Source organism: Numenius arquata, chromosome 7 (genome assembly GCF_964106895.1).
Source record: "Numenius arquata chromosome 7, bNumArq3.hap1.1, whole genome shotgun sequence".
Lineage (NCBI taxonomy): Eukaryota > Metazoa > Chordata > Aves > Charadriiformes > Scolopacidae > Numenius > Numenius arquata.
In genome coordinates this window covers 41344508-41372160 of record NC_133582.1, presented here as the reverse complement: position 1 = coordinate 41372160, position 27653 = coordinate 41344508, and the positions used below count along the sequence as shown (strand labels likewise).

At 38.0% G+C, this 27653-nt stretch overlaps 2 protein-coding genes across 2 annotated transcripts in view; one reads left to right on the top strand and one right to left on the bottom strand.

The window, feature by feature from the left end:
- Positions 1-14417, bottom strand: part of KIF15 (kinesin family member 15) — a 37665-nt gene extending 23248 nt beyond the window's left edge. The window contains exons 1-13 of the mRNA XM_074150240.1: positions 14399-14417; positions 12322-12364; positions 10846-11029; positions 9730-9806; positions 8573-8610; positions 7547-7644; positions 6976-7155; positions 6071-6280; positions 5844-5969; positions 4212-4334; positions 3364-3487; positions 1116-1207; positions 232-441 (exon numbers count right to left, since the gene is read on the bottom strand). Coding sequence (XP_074006341.1) covers positions 232-441; positions 1116-1207; positions 3364-3487; positions 4212-4334; positions 5844-5969; positions 6071-6280; positions 6976-7155; positions 7547-7644; positions 8573-8610; positions 9730-9806; positions 10846-11029; positions 12322-12364; positions 14399-14417 — 1524 coding nt within the window. The remainder of the gene's footprint in view (positions 1-231; positions 442-1115; positions 1208-3363; positions 3488-4211; positions 4335-5843; positions 5970-6070; positions 6281-6975; positions 7156-7546; positions 7645-8572; positions 8611-9729; positions 9807-10845; positions 11030-12321; positions 12365-14398) is intronic.
- Positions 14418-14719: 302 nt separating this feature from the next.
- Positions 14720-27217, top strand: KIAA1143 (KIAA1143 ortholog). The gene is made up of 3 exons (XM_074150557.1): positions 14720-14887; positions 16329-16488; positions 23587-27217. The coding sequence occupies exons 1-3, from the start codon at positions 14780-14782 to the stop codon at positions 23796-23798; spliced, it is 480 nt and encodes a 159-aa protein (XP_074006658.1). The 5' UTR covers positions 14720-14779; the 3' UTR covers positions 23799-27217.
- The last annotated feature ends 436 nt before the right edge of the window (positions 27218-27653 follow it).

The window sequence follows — 27653 nt, the reverse complement described above, 5'->3', positions numbered from 1 at the left end:
CTTCACTAGCCTTTCCTCTTACGCAAACTCACAAGCTCTAAACCCACCCATTGCCCCTTCCATAGGGAAACTCCATGCATTTGAGATGCTCCTATAAAGGGATCCACCACCCATCCACCTTTTTTCTGCCTGGCTTTCTTAAGAAGCCTGTATCCACCCGTCACAGAACTCCATCGGGGGAGCTCTTCTCACAAAAGAAAACTTTTAAAAAAGGAAAAGCTAAAGACTTACCTGTTCTCTGAGTGTCTGCAATTCCTCCCTCAATTCACTGAGAAGAGCATCTTGCTCTTTTGGCAGTAAACTTCCACCAGCCTCTTTATGTAATCTTTCCAGGCGAATAATATGGTCTTCACGGAATTTAACTATCATTTTATTGGACTGAATAAATTTCTCCTTCTTGGCACACAGATCTTCTAGTTGAGCAATTTTTTCCAATAAATTCTTACAAAGTAAATACACAGATCAGTGGAAAAGTGACAGTTACACTAGGTGAATTTTTAAGGTGCACATATCACATTCACACACAAATAATGCAAAACTCGGTTAACAATAATTTTGTGAATACACAGACTATTATTCATTTGGAGCAGATCTGTAGAGAGCAACAGCTCACACCAAGAAGCCAAATTACACACTATATTGCAAAAATGTAGAAGCTCCAATATTCAGTTAAGCACATCAGATGCACCCCTGGAGTCCCTGTTTCAATTTGTTTCTTCAATAAAAACCCCAAAACATTTTGGATGATTCAGCACTGTGCCATAACATGAACCAAAGAACATTAAAATGGGGATGACTGGGAAGTTTGCTTCAAAAAACACACTGTTGATCCAAACATCAAAGATGTGCCCGAAATAAAACAGAATTTCGTTCTGTTCATATTTTTGAACAGCTTAAAACTAAAGCACACTAAGAAAGCTATCCTATGGCTTGTCTGAATTCAAAAGATTTTATCTTAAATGTCATTTGACTAGTTACCTTATTACTAAACCTTATAATCTTTGGACAGAGTATTTTTATTCAAAAACAAAGAAAAATGATGAAGAGAGTGAGTTTCAATATGCTCCCATCAGACAGTACACAGAATACACTTAGAAATATTAGTGCTTTCTTACCTTCTTTTCATCTTCTGATTTCTCCCAGAACAACATTGCTTCAAGAAAGTTGTTCATGTAATTCATGTTGTTCTTCCGTTTTTCAACCACACCTGTAGGGTAAGTCAAAGAAACAAATGCCATATTTATTAAAATACCAGTTAACCAAGTTTTCCTAAATACATAACATGACAGTTGTGTGAAGAAAATTTAAATAAATTCTTTGAACAATATAATTCCTCTAAGATCATGTACCCAGAGCAAAGAGGTTTAGGCTGTAAGTCTTAGTCACCTGCAAGTACTGATAAAGAACAGAGTCATTATACATAATTGTATAATTAACAAAATTGTTCAAGCATTAAATGGCTTTACAATAAACTTTAATACAAGTAGAAGAATCAGTTTGTGCAGCTGAGTATATCTATAAAATGCAAAACCCCTCCGAAATTAATTTGACAAATACTAAGCAATTATTGGCAATATTATTACAGTTTGTACATATTAAACGTGGAGTAACTAGTTTATGAGAAGGAAATTCAGGAAAATAAGTGTGAATTAAGTAGATAATTAGTGATTTCATCTGGAAGGAAAGTGTCCACACAAGGTATTAAAAGGTCCTAACTAATCTACTTCAGAAATTAATTCAAAATAGCTCTTCTGAATATCCTCATGCAGGCAAGACTACTTATTTATAGAATACTAATCAGCATAGTATCTAGGAGCATAATAACTACCCTACTGTAATTTAATATATAAAAAATGCCGTGTAGCGAGTAAGCAGATCTCATATTTGTGTGATCAAATATTACAAACATAATTTAACTGCATAGATTAAACACAGCTCTAATATATTAGGTTCTGCATAAAACCTCTCTTCAGTGCTTAAACATAAACTGCTTTTCCTCAGAACTTTGTCACAAGTCTAACAACATTTTTGAGCCCTCTCTTGATATTGGTGTATTCACAGACAGTGATTCAGTGTCCCACATTATCACTGACTTGTTTTTACTGGTTAAATGCGCATGCTCACAGAGAAATAATTTTTCCTTAGGAAAACTCAACCACAGATGCTTTATATTACATAAGTCTTTAATTTCTGTAATAACTTCTATTTCTTGGCAAGGTCAGGAAAGAATTGACTCAGGATCACAATAAGAGTTACAAGACCATGTCTACTACCTGGTAATCAAACAGTATAAGGTAGTGCATTTCAGTGAGACGTATACACAGTAGAAAGCTACGCTGGGCTATATATTGCAGATACAATGGCCTAGTGAAAACCTGCTGGAAGAAAAAAAATTACAAATCGATGAAAACCCCATTACCACCTTACACTGAAATGGATCTTTTATTGAAAGTTAAATATCCTTTATCAGAGGGCTGGAGCACCTCTCCTATGAAGACAGGCTGAGAGAGTTGAGGTCACTCAGCCTGGAGAAGAGAAGGCTCTGGGGAGACCTTATAATGGCCTTCCAGTACCTGAAGGGGGCTACAGGAGAGATGGGGAGGGACTCTTTATCAGGGAGTGTTGCAACAGGACAAGGAGTAATGGTTTTAAATTGAAAGAGGGGAGATTTAGATGAGATATTAGGAAGAAATTCTTCACTGTGAGGGTGGTGAGACATTGGAACAGGTTGCCCAGAGAAGCTGTGCATGCCCCATCCCTGGAGGTGTTGAATGAGGCTGGATGGGGCTTTAAGCAACCTGGTCTGGTGGGAGGTGCCCCTGCCCAGGGCATGGGGGTCGAAACTCGATGATCTTTAAGGTCCCTTCCAACTCTAACCATTCTATGATCCTATGATCCTTCTTAGGATCTTCCTTAAAGGGGCAGAAGGGGAAGAAGAGGAGGAAAAAAGAAAATAAATCCAGTCCTGAGCTTAAAAAAAAAAGTGGATTCAATGAGCATTATCAACACCATAGCGCTCTCCCTCCAACCTAAATGTACAAGCAATCCCATGCAAACTTTTGGTTATTCGAAGGATTAGGCAGCGTACCTCTTATGAACTGGAAGTGTATTCTAGGTGTTCTAGAATAGAAACATAACCTTGGACACAAACTTATGAAAAGGAAGAAAATAAAATCACATTAACAATTTCTGGAAAATATTAGATACAAATACAAGCAATAGGATCCATAAGACAAATGCAACCTCTGTAGGTCAGTCCCTACAAAAGTACTAATTGTTCAGAAACTTAATGAATTACATAAGGCTCCAACACTCCACTCAAATAAGTAGCAAGCTCTCTCTCCCCTCACCCCCAACTCTTACCTTGTGATACAGAAATATCATGCATTGATGGCACTGAAGTAAGTTGAGCAAGCTGCTCTTTCAACTTTTTGACCTCAGCTTGCAGTTGGCTCACATTTCCTTGTGTGTCTTCATTTATCACAGCCTTTCATAAATTAAGAGAAAAATTAAGAGAAAATTAGGAAGAGGTACAAATAAAAAAAAAATCTTATATTTTACAGGGTAAAAGAAAAGTCAAAGACTGCAAAACAACAAAACTACTGAGAAGTTTTCCATGTTAGGAAAGGAAGAACTCATGGAAAAAGCACTGGTTTCTCAGTAAATCAAACATCGAGTTGCACTTAAGCTAAAAATATTGTTTAAAAAATTCAGTGTTTTCTCTGGAGCTTTTTTGACCAAGAAAGCTAAGCAGCACACAAAGGCAGTAGTTTCCAGCCAGATGTCAACATACATTCAAAACTCACTCAGGAGAAATTACGTTTTGGGATTAAGCATATATAAAAACTAGATGCACTAAAATACTAGTGGATCTAATTTTTTTAATGACAATTTTAAATTTTTTAATAACAGATTTACTTACTTTTTTCAATGAAGTGCTCAGAGAACAAGCAATGAACACACACTATTATCAGCTACTACCTAGTGCTCAGCTGTTGTACTCTAATCATAATCAAAAGCAAACAAGTCATTTTCAAAAATCATTTACTATAAACATTTAGGAAAGCAAATTTAAGTTTTTCAAATAAGTTATAGTTATTTAAATTAGCGAAAGCACAAGAGTACTTCAATGAAGTTATCCTGTAAGCAGATGTGCCCTTTAAATTACAAGAAACTGTTGCAACAATAAAGACATTGGATAACTCTCTTACCTTGTTTTTAATCAACTTTGCTCGCTGGGCAAAATTAAGGGTGGACAATGTTTCACCAAAACACCTGGATCCTGGATGAACATTTGCGATTATGCATGTTTTTGCATTACCACCAAGGGAATCCTATGTAAAAACATAGACGTTATCTATATTTGCATGGTTTTGGCTACAGCAGGAAGCCATCACCTAAGAGCTACTGTGTATCACTTCAAACAAACTGCATAAGGGGGTTTATTTAACAAAATCTCCATGCTGCTTAAGTTTCTGAAATTTTAGTTCAGACATGGGTAAAAAGGATGTGACTGTAAATAAAGACTTTATTTGGGTTTTCAAAACCCTGATTCTATATTACTAATCAACAATTTGAGATATTGGTTACAGTTGAACAGCAGGAAGAGAAAAAAACCAACAGGGAATAAAGTAGATATTTCACTTTAATCTTGGTCATTAGCAGATTGCATTCGCACTATTTTGAACATCCTCCAGCCTATCGATTGTTCCAACTTACTTTCTGGTGGCAACTGCCAAACAAACTAAATCACAAGCCAACAGATTCTTGACCAAGCATATAAAAAGAACCTCTCCCTTTTACACATATGCCTTCAAATAACTCCATGCTTTTAGATACGTAGCTCTCAAATCTCCGGAGAAGGCGGCAGTTATACCTAGGACTCTAAAAGCCCATCCCTGGTGGTGTTCAAGGCCAGGCTGGATGAAGCTTTGGGCAACCTGGTCTAGTGGGAGGTGTCCTTGCCCATGGCAGGGGGGTTGGAACTTGGTGATCTTTAAGGTCCCTTCCAACTCTAACCATTCTATGATTCTACTACAAAATAGCACACAAGTCTCAATGGCTTTGTCTAGCAGAGGTGGTCATGTTTGTGGATTTCTTTACAGTACAACCACCTTAAAAAAAAAAACAAACACTTAAAGTCACAGCTCATACACAGTTGCAATTCTCATCCAATTTCTATGTATTTTGGGTTGCACTGGAAGGACATAATTCTTCAGAGGTTCACAATTCTAAGATATACGTGGAACAGGGATAGAATTTTTTGGAAATTTTGCTGTGATCACAAAAATACTATGTTGTAACACAAATACTATATTATGTGGAAGTACTATATTATATTACAAAAATATGTTACAGATATTATTCACTACTGTTCACAGAATTTTGGCGAGTGCTGGCAACCAACAAATCTTTGACTACTTCTGTCTGTTTTCTGTTCATCTTGAAATGAGCCCATAAACTCTCAGGCGGGAAACTGTAAATTTGTCCAATTCTTAACATCTTGCCAACACTTAGCACACATAGGCTAATTGTGGAAATCCTGTCAAACATTCCAACACGTCTCTAAATACTACATTGTGATACACAGTATTTCCAAAATTATAGGGATTAAGACATATACTTATTTTTCCTTTAAATTTACAAATATAAGGAGATTATGAGCATAAATTTCTTGTCTTCAGTTAACAGTAATAAATCACTTGGAAGTCTGTTTAGGTGAAAACAAGTTTTTAATGTACCCAAGTTCAGCTTTGTAGAGTAAAACAAAAAAAAAAACAACCCAAACAAATATTTTTTTCTATACCCCAAGTAGCATATAAAATCCAGAGCATATACGTTACCCGTAACAGAAAAGTGAGCTTGGAATCCCGGTAACAAATGTGTCTCTGTTTTCCATTACCGACATCAACAAGTGCTGTGATTACTTGGCCCAGGCAACTTAGTGATCGATTTATGTTACCTGCTTCCTGGAGAAAAAAAAAAGAGAGCAAAGGTGAACAGATTTGGTGGATGGAAAAGGGCAGTAGATCTGAAAGCAGAAGGATGCTACAGATATTACAGAACTAACCTTCAACCTCAGTCCTTCTGTGTGGGTGTCCTTTTGTCTCTCAGATCCTGCCAAGTCTACCAGGTTGAGCAGGGAAGACCGAATGTTAACAACCTCATTGTTTTTCTCCATGGATTCCACTGTGATAGTGAAAACTGCATGCGATCTTGAGGACTCTCTGTTCATTGAGGTCGATGCTACACGACGGTTTCTCCAGCCCATAGTTAATACCTAAGCATGAAAAAGACATCAAATAATATCAAGTATCTCAGACTATGTTGAGTATTTACATACAGGTGACAAACAGTAGTAAGCGTATTTCCATGTAACAGCTTTCAAAAATCTCAAGGACAAGGACTTATTTTTACTTTTTTTTTCCAATAGAAGTATTTTAGAAGTGAAAAAATATAGCTACAGTCCATCTTAATAAAACCACTAATTATAATATTCACTTCTTTCCTTCAAGAGTTCCATTGCCATTTGAAAGCATAACATATCCAATACTGCTGTATGCTAGTTGTACATAAGGATAAAAAATATTTCAAGTCACAGAAGTACTATGTGTACATGTGTCATTCCTGGAGAAATAAACCTGACAATTTCTGGAACACGCATGCTGCCTAATTAGCAGATGTAGCTTTCTGTCGCTATTTCAGAGATGTGCAGGGCAAGCATTAGAGAAAGATTACTGTAATTCCAATTCATATATTCCATACTCCAGAACTACAGGATTTCTTACACGTGTGGGGTAGTCAGGAAGCATTGCCTAGAAACAGCTTTTTACACTGTTTTTTGGAGGATGGAGATAGGAGAAGAGGGTGTCACAGACACTGTGCAAAAAAAATATATGCTTTCATCAAAAAGGAATATTTATCAATAAGCATCAAGATAAACAGTCCAAACATTAAAAAGTGACAAAAAAATACCTGGTATGCTTCAGCAGCAGATGACAACACCTGTTCAACAGCACCATCAACAAAGACTCCCTTCTTGATGTGCTCTCTGAGAAAGAGTCCAGCTGAAGCAGAATCTAGCAAGTCAAATATCTGTTCATTGTAGATTTCGATAAATGAGCATTTGCAGAGAAAACTCTTTCCATTGCCAGCCTGAAAAACACAGTAATTTACACTATAAACAGATCGGTTACATGAAATCTGGCATTGTATGGCAGTGAGTATCTTTTTATACATATCTAAAGCTATTCGTTTGCATATATATTCTGCATACTGTATATATCTGATGCCCAGATGACAACCGACACCCAGAAACCTAGATGTATTTTTAGACTCAAAATATAAGCAAGCTTGTGTCTCAAGAAAGTGTACTATAATTTGGTAGCATACTGGACACAAGCGTTTCTCATTAATAAATTTGATGCAAGACAGCAATAATCCCGGAAACTGCAATTGCTACACACCAGGCTTACCAAACAGCCTTAGCTAATCTTTAATGTGAAACATTACTTTGACCACACTAATAAGTATAAAATAAATGTACCTTTTCTTTTTCACGTTCAATTAGAAAAAATAAGTATTCGAAGCTCCGTGGAATTACACCTCTCAGGCAGTGAGTGAAATTATCAGAATCAGATGGTCCTAAAGAGATTTTTAATTTAAAAAAAAATTAATTAATACTAAAGAATAACAGTTGATCTTTTCAAGATGTCGTTACAGAAAACTTCAGCAACCAGGTTTTAGTCAGTTTATGGCAAAAGCACAGAAGACATGCAATAAAAATCAACTTTCAAGATCTAAAATAGTATTCCATAATCATATTTATACATAGTCTAAATGATGCTTGTGAAAGTCTATTTTACCTTGTCCATAGGCTACCTAAGTCAGAAATAGTATAAACTACTTGGACTTCCATAGAAAACATGTACATCAACACAGCTACCTTAGCCCTGCTTTGAGGAACAAGAAGGATGGGGTAATCTGTCCCCATGTTTAATTAATATCTATGTAGTCCTTGAACATGTCAGTCAAACTGGTTTTGGTTATTTCAGTAATTTTCTAATGTCAAGTACAATATTAATGCATTTAAAATCGCCGCTGTATGAAGAACAAGATTACATGGGGATCCCTTTGTATACAGAGAGGCCTTAAACTCCTAGTTGGGGAGGTGTCAGTTATTTTGAAAAACTCACTGTATTTTAATATGGAAGACCCTTTCATATTAGAATATTTTTCTACACACGCAAGAGATATCAGCCAAACAGGGAAACCAGTACAATACTCATTTTTGAGAAAATTTAGCAAGAGCGTTTGATTTAATTGAAAAGCTTCTCCCCTGTTAGAATCAGAAAGAAACTCTACATCTTCAAAAAGAGTACATATACTTCACTCTTTTGATATAAAGCAAGAACTGCACTGAGCACTTCACCATTTCTTATAATCTTAAAGTTATCTGCAGGAAGACAGAATTCTAAATCATCTCTGGTGTTTAAGCAAGACAACACTTCAACTCAAGACAAAAAAAAACAGTAAGAAACCACTGAAAGACTAAGCTCTCTCATCCACTTACCCATCATAGTAAAGGTTTTTCCTGACCCAGTCTGGCCACTAACAAACAAACAAACAAAAAAAAAGAGGTCAGATAAAAATTAAGAGCCAGAATAAAGCTTTTATTAATCTGCATCTTTTAAAGAGAACTTGCAGCTTCAAATAAAAAAAAAAAATCTTCTAAAATGAAGATAAAAAAAGACAGGCAAGCTGAGAAATCAATAAGCTAAAAAGGTATAAAAATAGAACAGCAAATTTGAGCATGAAATTCTGTTAGGTAAATCACCTTTTTTGTCCCACATCATCCACCATTTTGCTTCCTTTTCTATTGGAAAGGGAAGTAGTGGAACTTAACATTAAAATATATACATTGAACTATTTTTTGGGTCAAACTTTTACATTTTTTGTCACTCACTAGTGCACGTAAACCTAAAATGAGAAAGATACTTTTAAGTTTAATAAATCCTTTTTTTTTTTTTTAACAGTAGTTATTAATCAGCCTAGAGAAACTTCAGGGCAATTTCACTTCATTTTTCCACATTTGTATATTGTACCAAAGTCAATTTCCCTTCAGTTTTGCAAATGCTGTGCTAGGCTAAAAAACCCAGTAAGGTTTTGATTAGATAGTCCTTCAAGTTCACATTTTTGACCAAAGTGCTTACTCAGTTTTTGAAATGAAAAAGAGAGAGAGGTAATATAATGATATTCATGCTACTAGTCATGGATATATTTCTACCTTAGAAAATATTTTTAAAGTTAAAAATATCATTCGTGAGTTTTCCCACAGGCAGCTAAGAGTCACTAAAGAGTTGAGCTGGCCAAATATAAAGAGATTTTCATTCCATTTTACTGTGGACATACTGAAAACAACCAGCTTTCTCTTTAACAGTACACCACCACCTTGAGTTTTTAGACAAAAAATAGTATAATCAAAATGAGTTTACAATCCACATTATTGACCTTAAGTGTTAGAAGCATAATACCTACAAATAGATTGCTCCGAAAGAGGAATAAGAAGTACTCTCCAGTATTGCAGAAACATTATCTTGTGCTGCACTAAGGAAGCACTTTCAAAGTTTCCTTAATATTAAGGCAGCTCTGGCACTTAAAACCACAACTACTCGTTAACAAATCACCTCAGATGTTGCAACTGCTATGAAATACCATTACATGACTTACTATGCAAAGATGGTTCCGTTGTAGCCATTCATACAAGATTCAACAATATTTTTGGCCACACTTGAGAACACTGACTCCTAGAGACAAAGGAAAGAGAAGGCACTTGACATCAGTTATTTAAGCATCTCTTCTATCAGTGTTTTCTATGCCATAACTTTATAATGTATAAAATAGATGCATTCCTTAAAGTTAGACACGTATCATGACCCCCTGGAGTTCTCACAGCAAAACAATGCATCCTAAGTCTGTGTGACAGAAATATATTCCTTGTTGATAACTGAAAGAAAAATAAAATTCAGCATCACAGTAATGACTTTCAAATACGTATTATGTTAATTTTGATGCAGAGGTTTTGATTACATTGTGTGGTTTATACTGTCAATAGGTTAACACTGAGCCTATGACACTCATAAAATCTAGCTACTTTCCAACATTTGCCACTGCACAGTCAACAAATCTGCACAACTGTTAGCCTCATCTATTTTCACGTATTTTTCTTAGACTTGCAAGAAGAGCCTAGCTACAAACAGCAGACTACAGTGGGTGGAAAATTTGGGGAGGGGGTTGGCTTGGTTTTGTTAAACAGAAGTTAAATGGAATTGAAGTCTCAGAGGAATTAAAATTGTGTTCAGAATTTCAAACACAATATTATAAAGATTAAATTGAAGGATTTGCCTTCCAGTATTACCTGTCCCAGATGAACAACACATATATTTAAAAGGCAAATGTATAAGAAGGAAATATAACTAATAGAAGATAAACTCGTAAGTTCCTAACATACGAATCGAATCTTTAATATCAGTTACTGACAGCTACTTTTATACATTTGTCTCAACAGGGGGGGTTATTTCTTGTATATGGTACTACTGTAACATTTACAAGTAGAAGTTTCAATTTTAATGCAAATTTCAATTAAGTTAATTAACAATTAAAAAATACATTAAAACTATTAGCAGAATTTAGTGCAACATTTCTGTACTATAACTACATATTACCAATCTGATCACTGCAAAAAATAATACCTAAGGCATTACATCTTTAGAAAGGTTTAGTGTAGCAACTGCTAAAATTTGGGGAAAAACTGCAATACCGTTATGAAACTCTGGAAGTTATTACCTGTGTTGTTTCCATATTTGCAACATAATCAAAAGTAAAGATCTTTGGCTCAGGCTTTGAATGCAGACGGATGGTATTTGATGACAGGACAGATAAACACAAGCCTTGATCTCCATCGGTTAACGCAGTTCCCTCCGAAGGAGGACGTACCCTTACGTAAACTTTGATTGCATCACCTTCAACACTAAATGAATACATATGCATTAGATTACTTCAAAATAGATCTGTCAGCTGTTTGATAAAATTAAATCACAAAAATCAGATTAAGCATGGGAAGTCATACAACACAAATACACTACTTATAGCTGTACACATCAATTCATTACAAGTCAAAGATTTATTAAAGGTAAAAAAAGGGGCAGATTTAAAAACAATGCTAAGGTAGTGGAATCGACTGCTGTTGCATTTAACTTCAGCTCTAAAAGAACACATTTCACAGTGAACTTGAGAGACATAAAAACAGTGTTACATAAAGGTTTTGGTAGTTTCCAAGACTACCGGCTTCAATCATCCTTCTTACTACTGGAAGTTATAAAAGACTTTACAAATAGAGCAGGTGATGCTACAATTCCAGCAAGAAAGTTACTAGCATTTTTCTTTGCTGCTTGCAAGAAGGGAAGTAACAATCAATTCTTGATCCATGGGTCCAATAAAGTATAGCAGCACCTACATCTAAAAGTTCCCTAACCTATTTAATCACATTTATCAGTGGATGCACCAGTAAATTTAGCTTGAATAAGCAGCTGTGCATGACTATTACATTAAAGCTTTGAGGAGTTTTGGTATAAATACCAATACACCTATGTAATATTAAGAATTAAATTCTTACGTGAAATGGCAGCAATTGGATTTACTTTACTTCATTCTTTCCCAAAGAGCAGTTACAGCACGAAGGTGTTGTAACTATTATTGATTTTTACTTTCAGTAAACAAGAGAAAGAAACAGAATAGTTTTATAAGTGGGGGAAGGACTTAATGACTGAAATGTGGGCCTGGGGAGGCTAAAAAAAAGAACAGGAAGCATCTGAGAAAGGGAAGATGTTATACCAGACTTAAGACACAACTCACTAACTTGCTGAATATTTTTTCATTAGATAATATGAGTTGTGGCAGAAGCTGTTTATATCTGGAGGGCTTTTTCTTTTAGCTTAGGACTTCCTCATAGAATTGAAATTCCTCATGGAATATGTCTTCAGAGAAATTCTGGAGTCCAGCTGCAGAGTTAGTGGACGAATAAGAACTTACTGCGTGGCAGCATGTCAACAGGAATCTGATGCCTCAGAACAACACTTTTATTAAGAGAAGTTTATTTTTAAAACCTATAAGGAAGTTCAGAAAGAATGGCAATAACCTTGTGCAGGAAAACATTGAAAGAAAAAACCCTTTTAAATTATGTTACAAAGTTATACTAGGTTTGTTTGCACCTTTTGTGCAATGTGATTATTCATATATGGAAACTGGCCAATACTACTTTACCTAGACGAGTTCAACAAAGGTAATGCAGATTCACGTAAATCTCCTATAAAATAAAAGTGAAATATGGACAAAGATTAAACAAGATAAAGTTAATGCTCAAAAAACCCCATTTAAATAGAAAATACTGTAAGCAGTGCTGAGGGAGATAAATGGAGAGCCTTATAAATATCTGTTTCTCGTGCATGAATCAGAACCGCACAAAAATATTTAGTAACTATCTTCCTTTCACAGAAAGTTTGAAGTTTCTGGGAAAGGTAGAGAAAGCTTCAGTCCCACAACATAAACATGCACACGTCTGTAAATGTATGTGCAATGAGCAATCTCTTAATTTATATAAAGTTTTGCAAATGTTTTGAAGAATTAGAAATATAAATGTTAATAGTATTATACATTGCCATTGTGTTTTAAAAATTGCTAACTTGCTGCAGATAAAACAACGCAGCATGAAATAGTTCTACTGACATGACTGCAAAACCTTAATTTCCTAAACTTGCACAACTGAGTAGCTGTATTACTTTCACTTTTATGAAGTAATATTGACCACTCTGTAATGCATACAGCTTCCATGTATGTATGAGCATTGTTTTGCACAGCTTCACATCTCAAGGAGATGGCACATATTAATTACCCCACAGGTAGATATGGTGACTTTTACTTAAGGGTGAATCTGACATGAAATTATTTCACGTAGGTTAGTCAAATTATTAACTTAGTAGCACAATCAAATTTTAAAATTAAGTAAAGTGGCAATGAAAATTGATTTATGAAAATATTCCAATAATAAAAACATTATGAAGTCTCTAAAGTGCACAATTCTATTATAGGAAGATCCCTTTAAAAGTAGGATTAATTATGGTGTGCAAAGGCACTAACCTTCTCATTAGCAGTCATTCTACATAAATATCCTACTGATGCTATGTGAGTCTACCTGCTTTGATTCACGCAATAACATCTGAGAAATGAGCTAATTTATAGTCCAGTTATTTATTCTTAAAATACACAAGGTACGAAAAGGAGCTGGGAGAAGAAAAGCAGTGCATTTTAAAACTCCCATCAGCCTGACAGCCAGTTGCACTGCTTGTGCCTCGGGAAAGGACCCACTCTCAGCTAACCGTTCTTTGCTCCCATTTCACGGAATCACGGAATTGTCACAGTTGGAAGGGACCTCTAGAGGTCATCTAGTCCAACTCCCCTGCTGAAGCAGGATTGCTCAGAGCACATCACTCAGGACTGCATCCAGGCGGGTCTTGAAAATCTCCAGAGAAGGGGACTCCACGACCTCCCTGGGCAGCCTGTTCCAGGGCTCTGTCACCCTCACCATAAAGAAGTTCTTCCTCATATTTGAATGGAACTTCCTATGTTCCAGCTTGTGCCCGTTGCCCCTTGTCCTATCACTGGAAACCACTGTAAAAGAGTCCGGCTCCATCATCCTTCAACCCACCCTTTAGGTACTTGTAAACATAGATAAGGTCTCCCCTCAGCCTTCTCTTCTCCAGGCTAAAGAGGGGACTGCTTTCACTTGAAGGTTTGTAAAACGGTTACAAACATCGCAGCTAATCAAAATCTGATAAAATTACGGAAGAACCACCGAAAAACGCGGGCCGGCTGAGAGCCACAGGGTTCGTAAGGCCGTCCCGCCTGGGAGGGCTGCTCGCACCCACCGACCCCGAGAAGCCCTGGGGGATACCGGTGCCACAAGTGCTTCTGGCAGCACTGGGCTCACCCCTCCCCAAGCCGCTTCTCACCCCCCTTCCCCGACACTACAGAAGGCAGCGGGGGGACCGCAGCCCCGGGGCCTCGGCGCCTCCGCGGGGCGCCAAGCCCAGACGACACGGCCATACCTGTAGCTGACCCCGTTAGCTCTTACACCTAGGTGATACTCCTCCCCCAGAGGCGGTCGGCCCCGGATGGCAGAGCTGTCCCTCACCCGGCCGGGGGCACTGCCTGCAGCGCGGCCTCCCCCACACAGAAGCCGGCATGGTCCCTGGTTGCTGCCCACACAGGGGGGAAACATCCTTCAGCCGCTTCACGGCCGCACAGCCATCTCGTCCCGTCCCATCCCATCTCCTCCTCTCACCTCTTACGCCAGGAGCCATGATCCTCGCCGGCCCTGCCGACGCCAGAGCCTGCCCGCCCGCCGACCACCTCTCCAAAATGGCGGAACGTTTAAATTTGGCGCTAAGAGCCGCAGGCAGCGTGGCCCCGCCCCCTCCTAGAAGCCAGCACAGGCGCGGCCATTTTGCTCTTATATCCGCCTTCCCTCCCTCCGCCCCCAGCTCCGGCCTTTTTCTTGCCATTGGCTGGAAGGGCCTTCGCCCCTTTCACGTGACGGGAGGAGGGGGAGGAACGGAGGAGGTCTCTTGTTTGTGTCCCACTCGGGCCGCCGTCCTCTGGCGCGGCCCGGAAGCGGGCAGGCGGAGGCGGCAGCAGCAGCGCGGCTCGCTGGTGGGCAGCAGCCATGAGCAAAAGGAATCAGGTCTCCTACGTGCGGCCGGCCGAGCCCGCCTTCCTCAGCCGCTTCAAGCGGCAGGTCGGGTATCGGGAGGGGCCCACGGTGGAAACCAAGGTAACGGCCTGGCCTTCCCCTTCCTCCACGCTTCCCTCCCTGTGGGCTTGTGTCGGGGCCCTGCTTCCCCTCCCACCGCCGCCAGCCCCTCGCCGGGGGTGGGAAGGGGTAGCGACCGCTCCACGATCCACCCCCTTAGGGCCTAAAATGAAGGCCCCGTCCCAGGCGATGGGGAAGCGGCGTTTCCAGGCTTTGCCCCCGTCGGGCAAGGGGTAGCAGTAGTTACTGGTTTAAAAATGAACTGAAATTGCCTTTGTAGCTTTTTTTTGCTTCTGTGTCGGGGATTCAAAACGACGACAACAACAACAACCGAAATCCAGTGCCCTTCCCCGTTACTGTTTTTAATAGCTGTGGTGAACGTGATGCCCTTTGCTGAGAAGCCAGTGCCGGGGGGGGCAACGGGGGAAACAGCGATGATGTCCCAACTTTAACCTCTGCCCAGGCAGAGATGAAAAAAAAAAGCGTTTTAAGAGTATTAAAAAAAATATTGGAAAGGGGATACCACCATCTTAACATCAGGTCAGCAGACACAAACTCTGGTGTGATGGCAGGGGCCATTAGGGTTTGAGCCAGCTTGTTAAAAGGCAGCCTTTTCTGAGGGCACTCTTTTGTTCTATATTTCCAATGTGCTTTTGCATGTATTTTCTGCTATTAGGTTTTACAGGATGCCTTAAGAATGAGGCCTGTCATTATTTGTGACAAGCTGGAATTTGAGATAAAAGTATTCATTTAGTACAAACTGTTCCACTTCCTGAGGAAGATTGCATTTTGTCTATCTCTTAGTAACTTCAGTGGATTATGGTACTACTATCCATACTTTATCCATTAGAAAATTAAGTTTTCAGTTCCTGTAATGTTGCCACACTTCATGTTGTTGCACCAATGTTTCCATGTCAGCAAGTTTACTTTTATATAAAATCTTATTCCAAATGATTCTTCTGTCTCAAAGCACAAGTTTGAGAGAGTGGAAACAAACATGATCTTCCTTGTGTCAATAATGCTTGCAATGATTTGGTTCAGCAGCTTTAATAACAAAGCCACCATGAGCTCCCTTTCCCTTTGCAGTCACTGTTCAGAGTACAGCATCAAAGACTTAAATTTAGACCCATGCATTTAAGATTTTCTTAAGTGTTGCATGGCAAGCAGTGCTTGTACAATTAAGATAACGAAAGGAATGAAATTCTTACCTTCCAAGTTCCTACTGTTTTGGTCTTTAATTGAAAGAGCCCATACTGTTTTTTTTTCTGTGGGACGCTATGTCTCAGTGATAGAATTGGAGTGCCATTTGGACAAAGCTTATTGGCAGGGCCTGGCACTGACAGCTGTGCCGGGTCTCCTCACTAGTCTTACTGCAAAAGGGAAACCAAAGAGTAGGAGCCCACACTCAGCTGTTGTGATTCAATGTGGTGATTAGAATTGCTTTTATTTCTCTCCCATCTAGAGAGAGCAGCTTCCACTTGCAGATGATGATAGTGAGAATGGAAGTGACAAGGAAGACGAGCAGCCTCAAGTGGTAACGTTGAAAAAAGGGGATTTGACTGCTGAAGAAGCAATGAAAATTAAACAGCAGATTAAAGAGGCCTTAAAGTCAAATGAATCAGGTGAATTTCAAACTACTAATTTTTTGATTTGTATAGCCAAAGAGAGATAACTCATAAAAGGGAGCCTGATATCTGTTCTGTTTTCTAGCATTTAATACTACTTTTGATTAATTGTTTTGAATTTTTTAGCTAAATAAGTTAGACCTGTGATTCCTAGTCTGAAGTGGTTGAGTACATATCCAAGCTGTCTGGCTTTTTATAGTGTTGCAGTTCTTTGCTTCTTCATTGTCCATCATCCTACCTCCAAATACCACCTTAAATCTCTTTTGTTTGTTTTGTTTTGGTGTGTCATTATCCTGGTACACAGTCTTTTGACATCACCTGTGATAATTTCAGAACTCATAAATTAGTTCAGCCAAATTTGATAGTGGAGTGGATGTCTTAAAGGTAATCGTATGAGTTTGTGAAAGAGAGTGGCTGGGCAGATGGAGGAAACTCAGATTAGTGCTTCAGTAGAAAGAACGGCAGGTGTGTTCACTTAACTGACTGGTCCATGTTATTACTTGCTTAAAATCATCCCAGGATGTGTTGTGACTTGCAAATATGTTAAGCAAAGCTAAACTGATTAGTTGAAAATAACACATGATACAATAGTGCCAACGAACAGCAAGGTATAGAAAAAAATGTTTCTTTGCTGCAAAGAGTTACAAAGCTTTATCTAAATTATTTAACAGGCTTTTCAAGAACGGAAAGATGGAAGTAGCGTGGGTTGCTGCAGCTAAGACAATAAAGACATGAAACTATAGCTGATGAATACAGTTATGTTAAGAATTTCTGTCAGTATTCATCATTCAGATATCCTGGCTGACAAAAATGCTTTGAGAGTCCAAAAACTTCCATCGTTACATAGGGTGTGATGAAGTGTAGCTTTATTTATTTTTTTTTGCTGACGGAAGACGTGACAGATTAAAGGTAGGTATTGCCGTCTCTAGTGGAAATGTCTTGACAATTAAGAATATAGAACTGGAACCTCACAAGTATAAAATAGGAAGGTGATTCATAGAAGCTGTGGACCTTCTCCTCAGTTAGCCACTGTGGCAATTTACAATGGCTGTATGTTGAGTTCAGAGCAGATTGAGAAGTTAGCACACAGCTATCAATGTGACATCCTTAGCTTCTGTCTTTTTCTGCCATTTGAATTTGACAATTCGAGTTTGTGTTGTCCCTATACAGAAGTATGTGTTAAAACCAAAATGGTATCAATGGAGAAGTCAAATAACAGTACTAGGAAAAAATACATTGAGAATCTTGCATTTTTGAAAAGCAGACTGATGAAAAACTCTTTAATTTTTATACTGTAGGTTAGCTTGAAATTAAATAAAACTATGTCTGATTTGTTTCTGCAGGTAGATATGTGTATGTAAGGTGTAACCAGCTAGTGGGCTGAGGGCTGTGTTTATATAATTTGAACTCTTTTGAGAAAATGTGTTCAGCTTCAGGCTTACTTCCTGGTCTCTTATTATTGAAGTGTAATGCATGTGCTCGGTGTTGCTCTTTGTAAAGTTGTCACATGATTTCTTTTCAGAAGCGGGATCGCCCTCCTAGTACTGGGAGAAATTTCAGCCTGTTGGAAAGAAATGGCATGATTCTTTCTAAGCATTGGTTTCCTTTTCATGTTAGCAACTTGAATTTTGAATGATCACAGTAGGAGGAAAAATTATTTTGTAAGGCTGGGCAAAAAGAAGTCGTTGTCCATGAGAATCTATTGAGGTGGAGTCCATGCTGTGAAAAAAGTCCAAAAGAGCTACCAAGTTGAATACACAGTATGAAATGGAAGTGTATTTGAAGAGAGTGACTGAACTTCTTTGGTGGAAAAAGACATTCCGAAGACATAATTGTATGTAGTGAGGATGGTAATATCGAGTCCCTGTAGGACTTTGGCACCTCGGCTTATTACCCCTTCAGCCCTTCAGTAGTAACTTGCATTTGGAGGTAAAAACCCCACAGTAGTAGGTAGCAAGGAGTGTTGAATCACTATGCTCTGGGGACTGCTGCCCTGTGTTCTATACTATTGTGTTACTATTCGTTCATCTGCCTTCGCTGTTAATATGAGGTCTTGGCCTCCTTTTCCTTTTCTTGGCTTATGGGAATAAACAGGGTAAGCGCTGCTACACTCCTCTGCTATGAGAGGTCCTGGTGTGACATTTTTAATGAAGGTATAGGTATCTGCTACAGCTTGCTGAAGGCTTTTTTTTTTTCTTTTTTGAGTCTTTGTCCATCTTTGCACTGTCGGTCCGACCTCTAGATTTAAATTCTGATTTCTAGTCAGAGATGGGTATTAAGACAGCTGGTTACTTCCAGTTTAATAAAGAGAGTTTTGAGTAACGTGTTAATTTCTTTTCTTTTTTTTGGATAATTGTCAATTCTGAAAATTGGAAGTATAAAGAAAGCTTGATACTGCATGATTTGATTACATTTCTTGTTGCTTTGATTTTTTTTTCCCAGAGTTGAAAGTGAAATTAATTTAACAGGTACTAGACCATAACATACAGCCCCAAATCAGATAATTTGTGAAATTGTAAAGCTGAAAATGTAGCAGGGAAGTAATTTTTCCAAGTGATAATATTCCTTTCCACCATGCATCAATGCCAAGGCACTTTGATAGATCATAAGTAATGTGCTGCTAACTATCTGTTGTGAATAGAAATTGTCAGGTTTTCAAAACATGGAAAGTACTCCGTTCTGAGATTCTGCCGTCTCCTCTTTTATATCTGTAGTGATTGTCTTCAGCCTTTGGTTTGGGATATTATTCTAGGATTTTTTGTATCTCATTTAAATCCTTTCTCCTTCATTTTCTTCTATAACCGTTTTGACACGGATATGCTTTTTTTTTTTATTATTCAGGCACCAGCAGTTCCTGTGACTTGCATTTTTTTTTTAACAGAAACGCTTCAGTAACGCCTTTGCATTAATTTGGCAAAAACAGCTGATTAGTGTCCTAGCTGCACTTAGTTGCCTCTTAAGGCAGAACAAAATTTAGTGAAGCTTGTACATTAGCTTTGTAAGTATAGTCGCAGTGAACTTTTTTATTTAGGATGAGAAGATGCCCTTCCATATTGAAATATTTTTCTGCATGGAGGACTGACTTACAGGCTTTTCATATCAACAGTCATTTTCCTTAATATTTTTATGCAGCATTTTATGAATCCTTACTGTTGGTTCAGAGACAAAGAAAAATGGTCGTGTGAGAAATTCAATTTGCACAAAAGAAAAGATGGCAATTACTGCAAGATTAATTACATATCCCAGCATTCATTATAGTCTATGGAATTGCTTTTTCTACTGCTTTTCTAGTTCACCTGGCCTTTGGGACACTGATGCGTGCAGGTGACCAGATTTGGCAGAAGGTGTCCTTAACTTGTTCAAAGTCTTTTAATATTATTCTTGTCGGGTTCTACATGCTGGGGTTGGAGGAGGACAAGAGAGGGGAGAGGCAAGGAGAATATAGTCCATGCTGTCTTGAGTATCCGAGCTCTTTCCTTAGCTTAAGCAGCTGTTTTATCGGATGCATATCACAGAGTTCACACTACTCTTCATCATGTGAACAGCAGGAATCTAAATTGAAGCTAATTTTATAGTATTTAAGTAACAAAAACTTTCCCAAGCGTCCTCATAAATGATTGAGACTGAATATCTGAGCCTTTTTATCTTTGTGATACCAGTGTGCGGAATTCCTGTAGTAAATGCTTCCAAAGGCACACATAGAAATGGGTGGCCAGAAGGCACTAGAAGGAGCATCTGGAACGGCTGACCTGAACTTCTAACCTTAGAAACCACTAAGAAATTTGTCAGGTTGTAATTTTTTTCCTACCTTTTATCATTGAATAGACATATATCTTGAAGTATTGCTTGCGCTGCTCCTCCTGTTGTTCCTGCCAGTTTAGTGGTGTTTCCAGTTGTTGGCCTCATTGACCCATGCAGACAGAAACTGCTGAAAAATGGTGCTGCTAACCACACAAATGACTACTAAATAAAAAATACAGTAAGCGGAAGAGCAGTGTTTCTTTTTGAGACCCTCATTTCTACTTCTCTTGCAGCATATAACTTGCAATTAAAAGAGACGAAAAATTTTCTGAATGTATTACTGTCATTTGTGAGGTGAGTTCTCAGTTCAACGTCTGATTGTGCCCCTCTTAGTTGACCAGTGTATAAGGTTTGTGATCCAGGTAAAAGCAGCAGTGACTAAGACCAGTCAGAATTTTAACTGCTACTGTAGTTTTTTGACTCTCATCGGAAGTGGATTTTATTACGTCTCCTGTAATGCTTTTACGTTGGTTGTATTTTACTTCGTGTGTTGCAGTGTGTTTATCAGAAATCCTGCTTTCCATAATTTGTAATACTGATACAGTCTTTTATCAGGGCTCTGTTTTAAAAACAACCAGTGTTGAGATTGCTTCTTCAATCTCTTCTTTGTATTGCTTAATACAAGCCAGGTTTTGGAGGTCACGGATAAAACCAAAAAAGACTGCTGACATGTGAGGGTCTGGTAAAATTACAAAGGAGGAGGTGAAGCTTTTACCAGCTGGAAAAGACAAATCTTAACAAATCAACACAAATTTCTTGAGCTGCTACATCAGATTCTTTCAAAAAGCGTAGTCTGCCTGTTCTCCCTCTTTCCACGAGCTGCTTAGGTGAGGCTGGGCCTGCTGTCTTTCTTCATCTGCTTCATTCTTTGTCAAGCGCTGCCAACGCATCATCTCTCTCTGAAGTTGGCCTGGGCTTCCTGCTGAAAGGAATGTCCTTGAGCATATAATGAAATTTTGACAGTGTTTAACCAGGCCAAGAGCTAAAATATTTTCCTTTGATGCAGAATGATCCGCAAATGGTATTGAGGCCCTGGAGGTCATAGCTAAGCTAGTTGCCAGTTTGGTGGAGTTTTTGAGCTTTTTTCTGTTTATACACTTCGCTTATTAAGAGTTTAAATTCACATTGCAAAGATACCGATCAGTTTCTCCATCTGGCAGAGAAGATGAAATGATTCTGTGCAGTTCACAACCTGGGTAGCAGGAGACTCGGGGGTAAAATTGAAAAATTTTACTTCCACTTTTACATGGAGTAAGAGTACATAGTTGTTTTTCTGATTTATTTTGTGGTTGTGATTTTGTTAGGTTTCTACGGCGTTCGTTTTTTAATTTACTGTTCTAAGAAAATGTAGTAATTGCTCTTTAAAAGAGTGTCCGATAAGATTTTTTTATTTTTTTTTTTATGCTCCTCATGCTTATGTGGTAGCTGATTGCTTTGAAGTCCTGTTTCCACAGCTCTCCTGGTACTGCAGGTAGTCTGTGTGCTGACTGGCTCAAGTACATGGACAGTTGGATCTGCTTATAAGTGATTTATTTTTTTTATAGATGCTTTTTTTTGGCAGAATTTGGCTTATATCATATGCCTCGGATCTTGTTTAAGTTAGAAGATCGGGGTTTCCAAATAAACAATGTAGTTAACCAACAATTAGCAAGGGGAATTACTTTATATTTAACTTCAGAGCCCCAAAATTGAGGCAGTTATGTGAAAAAACACTTTGAATTTTTAATCCAACTTCTGAGAAAAATGGTACATAGTACATTTTGATTGGTTGTGATCTGTTTTCAGAAAGAGTTATATTTCTCTGCCAGAATTTACCATAGGCACTTCCTAAACTTCTGTATCCCATTTAGAGCATCTAAACACTGAAGGTTTCCATGCAGAATTCACAAGAGATCAATTGACAAATACGCTTTTCATATCTACCATTTATTATTGCTGGTAATTCCTTGTAACTGTAACGCTTTTCTAATGCACCAATACTGAAATATTTTCCCCAAACCTGGTTAGTTATTTTCTGCAGAGTAGTATTCTCCCATAAAGTACTGCAGAAGCTTGCATTCTGCAGAAGTCACATACAAAATTGGTGCTTAGTTTTTTTAAGCTAGGTTTCTTCTTAAAAAGGGTCTGTGAAACTTAAGGAATTATAAGTAAGGGTTCCTGATGATGTTGATGGTCTTAATTTGTATCACACAACCCTTAAGACACCAGATTTAATAGTTGTATTGTTTGGAGTATGCACTGAAGAGTGTTTCAGCCAATGCTGTGCATGATAACACTGAAATGTTATTCTTCTGCCATAATGCTTATGAATTGAGGAAAGAATCTGGGTTAAAGACAAAAGATATTTATTGATTATGAATAAATAGCACGTAATCTTGTCAAACATGTATATTGTTAGGAAATTTCTGTTGAATAATGGGTTTCACAAAAGTACTTTAGGAACAATACCTTGCACAAAACCTATAGTTCTCTAATATCCTGTCACATATACATTATACAAATTGCAAACTACTGCAGCATGAGCCTTTCTGTCTGATTCATGATTTTACAATTACATTTTTTTTCCAGAAATACTGCCTTGGTGCTGTTACTTGTGCAGTAGCTTTCCTCCTCTGCATGATAATCCTGGAAGGGACTCCTCTTGTTTTTAAAATTATTTGCCCTAGTACATGCAGAGGAGCAGAATTAGTCAGTTGGAATAGTTCGGTGATTTTGCAGATACAGAGAAACCCTAAAACTTTCATCCTAAATGATAATAAAAGGCAGGTTTATGGCCATGTAATCATTTTAGCTGCCTCAGCAGGACAGGGTATATTGGAAGAGAAAGAAAAGCTTTGTCTTGTGTAAGTCCCATTTTGTTCTTTAAAGAGATACCATAATTCTGCAATAAGTGCGTTTGTTGTCATGGATTTTACAAATAGTGAAGCAGAATTAGAGGATCCTATAAAGTTGTCTTCTCCATCTTGATAAGTGGATGCAGCTGGATCGTGTGGGAACAGCTCTATGGCTCACAGTCTCTTCTAAGTTAAACCTTTGGTTATTAAGAACCCATTTCTAACAGTAACTGCAGGAGAACCACCTTCAAGGGCTGGTTGCCATGGAGCAGATGTGTGTGCATGAAGGACATTCATCAATACAGACTCTGTGGCCAAATAATACATTTTCATGATTGCTGCATTGTATTGGAGGTCTTGCTGATATTGGTGCTGGGGAAAAAGAAGAGATGATAGTGAAAGTCTGTATGTGTGTGTGAACATGTGCAGATGAGTTCTGATTTTACTGTCTTTGTTATAGATGGTGAACCAGAACCTGCTGATGGAAAAATTATGTTCAGGAAGCCAGCCAAACGTTCCTCAGAGAAGTTTTTGGATTTCAATGTAAGTTCAAGTAAGAAGATGAAACAGGCAAAGAAAGCTAAGAGAGAAGAAACTGCTTCTCAGAGTACAGCTAAGCAAATAAAAAATAGCAGTCTTCTCTCATTTGATGATGAGGAAAATGATGATTAGGAGTTGTATTTTTTTTATATTTTACTTACCCTTCTGGGGCTCTGAGTAGTAAGTTTTCAAAGCATGTATCTGAGTCGCCTCTTACTTTGTTATAGTCCAACTAGAGAAACAGAATCTAAAAGTAGCAAGAGCTAAGTGTTTGCAGTTCAGATGGAACTGTATGAACAGTATTTCATGTCTTTTAAAATAAAGAGAATTTAACCATGTATGTAAAAGCTATTTGAGGTCACAAATGAGTAGCAAAATATACATATCCAGCTTATCTAAATTTTCAATCAATGAATTTTAAAATGTCCTCCATTACTAAAAACATATTTCTTCTCTATTTACTGGACTCAGCTGACAGTTGTATGGTTTTTTTATCTGTTAATGTTGACTTGATATTCAAAAGTGAGAGACTTCATTGCTGTGGAACAAAGTTCCACAAAGAACAAACAGAAACTAAAGTTTTCTGTCTCATAGCTTAGCAAAACTTTGCACTAAGTTTTGCATATGTGGTTTAGCAGATTAGCTCTTTGCCAGAGCCCTTGCAGTAAGTCAGCCTGCAGCTGCTAAAATCATATAGTCTTAATCCTGTCTTTACTGAATGCAGTCTAAGCATCAAATTCATTTGAATTGATTGTGCTAGCAAAATATAAACATTTTATTTTTGTAGTTGATGGTATCAACTAATCCAAAAGAAAGATGCCTAATCCCTTGGGGATCGTGCACTTTGGTTATTGCACTGATGGGCTCAGTGTTTTGGTGGTGGGGTTTTTTTGAAGTATATTTGTTGAAGTTGGCTACATATGTGCTCATAATTATTTGGGATCTCAAACAGCTTACTTAAAAAATGTATTTAATCTTTAATCTCTGGAAAAGCATTATTTTGGTTTTTTTCAAGTAGGAAATTGCAAACAGGAAATTTAAGTCAAGAAATGTGATAGCTGTGATTAAAAGTTTTAAAATTTTTCAGTTGCCCATGTACGGAGCACTGAAAGTAACCTTTTCTGTAATGGGATGTGCTGAAATTGAAAATATCACTGAGAGCTGATGGAATTGGGGAGAACAAGGTGGTGGAAATGGGACTAGTGACTCTGAAATTACTTGGAAGAATGGCGTGTTCTGTAACTGTATTTAAGCAGACCTGAGACTGCTGCAGAATTACAGGGTACAAGGCAATGAAACCAGTTCTGCTGTGTGACAGGACATCCAGAATTATTTGGGCTGTAAAGCTTCATTGAGGAGCAAATTTGAAGTTGCTGTGTGAAACAGCTGGTTTTACTTTGTTAATCTGGTATTAAACAATAAATTATGTTTTCTGTAAGTGGTCCAAAGATATTTTAATGAGAATTTCAGTGCATAAAATGGGATTTTTTTTGTCACCTGATAATAAAACCTCTTACCCCTACTACCTGTATGTACCAACTTCCTGCAGTATCAGATGCAAATCTGCATACTATTTCACACTAATTGTGTGAGTGCATGTTACCCTGATTTGAAAATAAATAGATCTGTTGTCCTTTCAGAAAATTAAAAGCAGACCTATAAATGTATGTTGAAGTAATCTTGTAGTACTGGCCTGATACTAGAACTGCCAGAGAGGTGCAGTGTGACAACCTGATTATTTCCATGAGGACATGTTACATCTGTAAGTACATAATTTTTCTGTATTCTGCATATATAAAAAGAAAATCAAATGTAGGAGGAAGAAATACAGAATCAAGGGTTCCCAGGGATTAATCTTTCCATTTATTTTGTATACTTAAAACTTGTTTGAATTCATTAAAAAAAAAAAAATATATATATACACCCCTGAGAAATCTTGTAGCATTAGAGTATACTGAAGGGATATTTGAGCATATTTCAACAACTGAGTAAATACTCTGACTTGCTGAGACTCCTCTGAAAGAATGAATTGACTGCTTACTTGAACTTTTCTGGTCCTATTCGTCAGCACAAAAATATACTGTCTTACATTTTTCTTGCAGAGCCTGAAAGCTCTTCACTTTAGCTGTGAGGCAGTTTAGGAAACATGGCTATCAAGAGATACACGCTTGCCAAGGATCAGAGGGAATTTGGATTTACCTTAAAATTAGAGGGGGCCTCCCAAATATGCAGCTGATTTGGCACGTGCAAAATAAGATTGATGTCTTGTTTGAGTCTAGTTAGTCATTTCATTTAAACAAAAATTGCTCCTTCTACTGAAAGACTCGTGAGACTGAAATCCAGTAAAAAGAGGGTCTCCTCAAAATATTGGGTGCAGTACTTTTGCTTAATCGTGCTCCTTGCCCTCCAACTTCAGATGACAGATGTCTGGAATGCAAATAAATTAATTGGGTTTACTTGGAAATGATATAACGAAAGGCATGTTGTTCTTCAGGCAACACAGCAGGGGGAAGAAAGGTGGATACGAAGCCCAGTTTCTTTCCTTTATTCTGACTGCGATTTGTAGTGCTCTGACCAGGAGGAGACCTTTGTATTCATTGTATTTCACTCCCAGTTGCCCTAACAGTAACTAATTGGATATATTTATTAAGAGGTGTGAGTGATGCACCAAAGCACCAAGTAGTCATGTGAAAATTCAGTGTTCTTAATCTGACACACCAGGAAAATTACGCACGCCATCAACTCCCCATGAAACCTGTGACTAAAGAGAAGAATTACTTTTTCATTTAGGAAAGAAATGTGAAACTGTCTTAGCAATCACCTGCCCCAAGCAGTGGGTCATGGAAAAATAATAATCACAAGAACTTTCTAATAAAGGGGAAGCCGAAGTGAGCACATGGAACATGGGGCCAGGACTGGAATGGGCAATTTTCCTTGCTTTTTCTTTCTCTGTCTCTTCCTAGCCCCCATCCCCTCTCCTTTTCCCCTCCTGTAGTGGGGAATGTCTATGTAGTTTTCTTCTTGTGGAGCTTGCTCAGCTAAGCGTGAGAGAAGCGCTGTGGAGGAGCAAGGTGAAAGTCGCTGTGGCCTATTACCTAATATGGGAATCTTGTACAGTTTTTATTAATAAAATCTTTGAAATTTCCCAGTTCATTAAGACTCCAAAACATTTCTTGATGGTGGTGTTTGTTCTCACTTGTCCTAGCTGAGCAGTAAGCCAGAGCAAACCTTGTGAACTGTGGGAGCATTGTAGCAATGGATGCTTGTAATGGAGGCTGCTTATGTTGCAAAGGTGCTTGGATGTCATCATGAAAGGTGAGACACTCTGTCACCTTTCTTCCTTTTGAAGAAACAGGATCTTTCTCTAAATGATGGGTGAATCAGCAAGAGTACTGCCTTATTGAGATAGAAATTGAAAAGATTATGGGACAGAATGAGCAAGAAAATGCATGTGTGGGCATGTGGTCCAGGAGTTCTTCTTGTGGTTATATTTCTAGCCTGTCTGGTAAGGTTAATTTTTTTCTCAAATAAAACCAAATTTGTTTGACTGCAAATGGTCCTTTCATTGGCCTAAACAGGAAGGGATGAGTCAGAATTCTGTTCTGATAGTTTTTGTGTCCGGCACTTTTCCAGGAAATATCATTTGGAGGATCAAAGGCTGTGTATTGCAGACACTGAACACAAGAAGCCCATATTTAGCTGTTTTAATTACATATTTTTTCAAGTTCCATCACAGGACTTAATGTCTGTCTTTTTTTTTTTTTTTACAGTGCTTCAGTATATAATCCTGTTAGGAAGCTGCAGATTGATAATGAAGCAGGAAGTAGCAGTGTCATCACTTCAGCTGATTGTTTCCCTTGCGCTGGAGTGTATTAACTAAGTAATGCTTCACTTGGCTGCGTAGAGCCAATTGCATTCTCAAGGACACGAGGCGTGCCTGAAGATGAGTCATTACCTTTGGTACAGCACAGGAGGTACGATATGCAG